The sequence below is a fragment of the Olea europaea genome, chromosome 13 (assembly GCF_002742605.1).
Source record: "Olea europaea var. sylvestris chromosome 13, O_europaea_v1, whole genome shotgun sequence".
Taxonomy (NCBI): Eukaryota; Viridiplantae; Streptophyta; class Magnoliopsida; order Lamiales; family Oleaceae; genus Olea; species Olea europaea.
Genome location: NC_036249.1, coordinates 8,730,255 through 8,735,474, shown reverse-complemented (window position 1 = coordinate 8,735,474; position 5,220 = coordinate 8,730,255). Strand labels below are relative to the sequence as shown.

The window sequence follows — 5,220 nt, the reverse complement described above, 5'->3', positions numbered from 1 at the left end:
CCCCCTTTTTGGGACTTTGTCTCAAGAGATTTGTCCCTTACACAATCGTCTGATCCCTTTTTAATTGTTAGCGACGAACCCGCGCGAAACACATTCCAACAAGCATTTGGCACGAATGTTGCAATGTCATTCTTATCTTGTAGTGTCAAAGTTTATCTATAAATGGATTACAAGGGAAGATCTAAAGTTTAATCAAATTTCTCCTAGATAATATAGAGAATATATTTGATTGTTGGCAATTTCCTTATTGAAACTATTAAAAATAGTAAAAAACTTAATTCTTTGTAATTAAAAATATAACTTATTTTCCTCAAACTCGAGCTCCAACTCCGTCTTCACCTCTAGTTGAGTACTTTTCTAGTTTAGTTCTCATTTGTGGTGTAGTAGGATCGTAATCCAATTCTTGAATAATGACCTTACTTCGAAATTTTCGAATACAATAATCTAGATCATTTATACATTAATATTTCAATGCTGCTATGAACTGTTCTCTTTCAAAATGCACATGAATCAAAAATAGAAAATAAAACATAAAAATTCAATCAATGATTTTTCATGATTTGAATGTGAAAATAATCACGTGTCTAACTTGAAATTATAACATGGAAATCAAAATTTTAATTAACATATTTTTATATTTTTTTCGGGGTAAAAGTTAATCAAATTGGATGGAAAATGTCACACATATGGTATATGACCAGCCATGACACGATCAATCGTCAGGTCTTATCTTTATTTATAACAATCAATTGGAAAAAGGAAAAGAAAGCAACATTAAAAATACAACAAATAAGACTGTATTCTTGCCACCACAAAAAATCGTCCTCATAAGAATAAATACGGTAAAGCAGATTGAAATTTTTATAAAATCAAGATAAAATGATGTGGATAATCACATAATTCTTGGTTTTTAGAAGTTTTCGATGTCCTTTGGGAAAGTGTATATAGGTTAATCTCTATAAAATAATAATATTAGGATTTAGAAAATTTATTATTTTAGAGGAGTTATTAATTTATAGATCAATAAATAATTTATAAATTTATCGATAAATAAATATTTATTAATTTATAGTTATGTTTTACCAATTGTTTTGTCAAAAGATGCATTTCAAGTAATCGTAAATTTAAATAATTACTCTGAAAAGAAAAAAAAAAGTGCCAAATTTAGCATGTGCATTGCAAAAAATGAAGAACGAAGTTGAATTTAGTTCGGGTGCAAAAAGGATAAAAAGGGGAAAAAAAAAGAAAAGAAAAGAAAAGCGGAAGACTTTAGATGCATATTTTGAAAAATATGCAAATTGAAAAAAAAAAAAAAAAGTTGTCAAATTAACAATTTGTTAATTTATGTAGTATGAGCTTTTATGAATTTAAACAATTATTATTTTATATCTTCGTTGGACTTTAAAGAATTTCAAAAAAATTATTACCTTATGCATTTACTGGGGTTATTAATTTACTACATTGGCCCAAATCAGGATTAAAGAATTTTATTATTTAAGTGAGATTATTAATTTATCAAACATTTATTTATCGATATTTTACTATATTATACTTTACAATTACGATTATCCATCATAAAAGTACGAATATATTTACAGATAAAATTATAAATAAGGAACAAACAAATATAAAAGGAAAAAGAATTAACTCTAACACGTGTTTGCACGTGTCTAACATTTTTTTCTTTGAAATGTCAAAGTATTGTTTATAAATGGAGTACAAAGTAAGATAAATGCATAAAACTAAAATAAAGTTTAATCATATTTCTTCTAGAGAGTCAAAATATAAAGCATATATTTAATTACTCATGATTGAAACTATTAAAAATGGCAAAAACTTATTCTTTATTAATAAAAATAAAACTTATTTTCCTCAATCTTCAGTTTCATTTCAATCTTCACCTCCGAATGAGTATATGTTCGGTTCAACTCTTGCTTGTGTTGTGGACCAGTAGGATCGTAACCTAATTTCTAAATAATCATTTACTTTGGAAGAGAAGAATGATAGAATACCATATGGTATCTGTCAAAGAAGATGACAAAATTCTCTTGCAATGTAGCAAAATCGACAAATTAATCATATTGTAATATAATTCAAATTCTTTAAAAATAATAATAATAATAACTAAATTTGGTCCTTAAACATGTGCTCAATTATTTTTACCAAAAATAAATTATTATTTTTCCCAAAATTAACAAAAATTTACAATTTTAAAGTAGGGGCGGACTCTGGCCACAGCATAGTATATCACAAAAGTTAGCTGAAGTGAGCAATTCAGTATGGCAGTGGCTCTGTCTCCGGCCACCACCACTCTCCGCCTCATCAAACCTTTCTCCGCCACCGCCCTCCGCCGTCTTTATATCTTCTACAAACCCAAACCTTTTTTCTCCATCTCCTTGCCGACAATCTCCTCCATCTCCTCCGTCGCGGCCGCCCTGCCCCTGTCCCGACGCACCTTCTGCTCAGTAATCCCCTCCGCCATCTCGTCCGGCGAGGCAACTAAAACCGAGACCTTGGAGAAAAAAGTCGGCGAATTTCGGAAGAAAAATAAGATTGTGGATATAAAAGGAGGGCCTGACGAGGGGTTGAATTTAGTAGGGGAGACTGTGGTGGTTAAGGGTTGGGTTAGAACACTTAGAATTCAGAGTAGTGTCACATTTATTGAGGTAACATTCTTTTTTCTTTGTTTTCATTTCTATTTGGAATGATAGTTGGGTCGTTAGTCTTTAATGTTGTGAAAGCTATCTTCTTGTCATGTATTTGGTTTAGATTTGTTTCGTTGGTGAATGGAGTTTTTGGATTTATGAATTAATAGGTTAACGATGGGTCATGTCTTTCAAATATGCAATGTGTGATGAGTTCAGATGCCGAAGGTTATGATCAGGTATTACTCATCTCCCTGAAATTTATTTATGCATCGGAAATATATTATTTATGGTCAATTTTGTGATTAATGCACTTTATATGGATGATAAAATATTCAGTGTTCTCCCATACTATAATTCATTTACAAAATCTTTATAATTTTGTATGTCTGTATTATTCTAAGCAAGGCAATATTTATGATTTTGAGCTGAAAAGATACAATCTTCTCACTGAGTCGATGGAACTGGTCGCCCTTCCCATGTTAAAAGAAGATAAAAAACAAGAGTCATTCTTTCATATATTCCATACTATTTGCATTCCAATGCCAAGACATGTGAGATTTAGCCCCCGCTTGGTTTTGCTAGAAATCATATTTTATAAGATTTTGATAAAAGTTGATGAAATGTGTGGTTGAAAAATTTATAACGGAGATATCATTGGAGAGGTGACAAAACCCTATACTTCTCATTTACAAAACAATAAACCTGGTTGAAGGTATGATGAAATGTGTGGTTGAAAATAAGTTTAAGAAAAATGAGTTTTTGAAAATGGAAGCCAAACGAGGGCTTAGTTTTTTTATGGAGATATTGCCTCTGTTTGACGTGGATAAAAATCTGGATTTTAGTCCAAGTCAATTCAAAGTTAACAATTAATTTTATTCACACATTTCATGAGACATACAACTTTTCAACCACACACTTCATGAACTTTTTATCAAAATTTACGAAAAACTTACTTTAATCCACATCAAACAGGGACATTATGGTTTTGATGAGATTTTCAGTATATAAACAAGAAGGCAGTATGTGGGTGTTATTCGAATAGTGCATTGGTTTAGATGATTCTGCAGAATCCATGTTGCTAATTCTTGACTATATATACTAGTTAGCTGATTCTTTTCTGGCAAATTTTATTCTTAGTTAAGTTAGTAGACTTTTACGTAGATTTTACAGAGATATTAACAGTTATTATATTTTTACATTATCTTCTTTGTCAACATCGTAATTCTGCTTTCCATGCTGGTAACTACGTAAAATAATTGTCTGGTTGTTATAACAATCTAATTGTAGGTGGAGAGTGGCTTGATTTCAACTGGTGCATCAGCTTGGATACAAGGTACTATAGTAAGCAGCCAAGGATCAAAGCAAAAAATAGAATTGAAGGTTGAAAAACTTATAACGGTAATAACTTCTCTCTGTTGTTTAATTTTGAAAGAATTTTGATCTCTGGTAGGCATAATTTATTTTTGATTGTAAACGTTATTGGTAGTATTAGTATTGTTTCTTTTTGGTTTTATGCATCATTAATAGTATCAGACCCGTCATGTAATTCTGCCTAAAGTCTTAACTTGGTTAAATTGGCCCTAGAAAAGCAAGTAAGATAATATGTTTATTTGTGAAAATAGGAGTGGCAGGTGCTATATATAATGTCCCTGAACCCATAAAGAGTTTCGTCATACTTGTATTAGGGCAAAATAGAAGTCGGAAGCACACATTTCTGGCTGCTTATGCTCATATTCAAGAAACACATAACATGAATTCATTTGAGATTCAAGGCGGTTGTATCTGTTGTCTATTGAGTGATAGTCCATGCTTTCGAAACCCTTAAGAAATGTCTTAAGGGCAACGGGACATTGCTATTCTCTGGTTGGTATATCATTGAAAATGTAAAAGGACATGAAGCAGCTCAAATAAACGCTAAACCCTTACAAGTTTCTGCTTTCCTCCAAAATCTGCTGTTTGATCCCACTTGATAGTAATGAAGGCTTCTGACATTCTATATTATTTCTTGTCTTAGCGAATATTTTATTGTGTTTTACCAAGCTCAGTTAGGACTTATATAATCACTGTGTACTCGGAAAAAAATGTATCTGAGATCGAGTTCCGTTACATGTGAGTTCGGGGTGTAAGCAGTCCGATTTTACTGATTTTTGACGGATTTTCAAACCAAAACGTTTAAACCAATTTAAGAAAAATCCAAACCCAAACCAAACCATTTTGAACGGTTTGAAAAAAAAACTCAAACCTAAACCTAACGGTTTGGTCCGATTTTAAACCGCCGATTTCGCCATATTTTTTTTGCTTATCTACTTTTATGTCATTAATTCATTGAATTCAATATATATTTATATCTTACTAGCAATAAATCTAAAACAAATTAAGCCCCTGTTTGAACCAAATTTTTGGGGACCAAAAAAATGAAAATTTGGACCGTTATCCCACAAGTTCAGCGCCTTTGTTGACCTGCTGTTTCATGTGTGGGACCCAGCCTCCTCTCCAACGATCAATTTTCTCATTATGATATGGAAAATATGGCTCAAACAAGGGCTAAATATATCTATTATAAATTTAAATA

At 31.3% G+C, this 5,220-nt stretch overlaps 1 protein-coding gene across 1 annotated transcript in view; it reads left to right on the top strand.

The window, feature by feature from the left end:
- Positions 1 to 2,229: 2,229 nt before the first annotated feature.
- Positions 2,230 to 5,220, top strand: part of LOC111407507 (asparagine--tRNA ligase, chloroplastic/mitochondrial-like) — a 16,056-nt gene continuing 13,065 nt past the window's right edge. Inside the window, exons 1-3 of the mRNA XM_023037026.1 lie at positions 2,230 to 2,666; positions 2,816 to 2,884; positions 3,936 to 4,046. Of these exons, the coding sequence (XP_022892794.1) occupies positions 2,280 to 2,666; positions 2,816 to 2,884; positions 3,936 to 4,046 (567 nt within the window). The 5' untranslated portion in view covers positions 2,230 to 2,279. The remainder of the gene's footprint in view (positions 2,667 to 2,815; positions 2,885 to 3,935; positions 4,047 to 5,220) is intronic.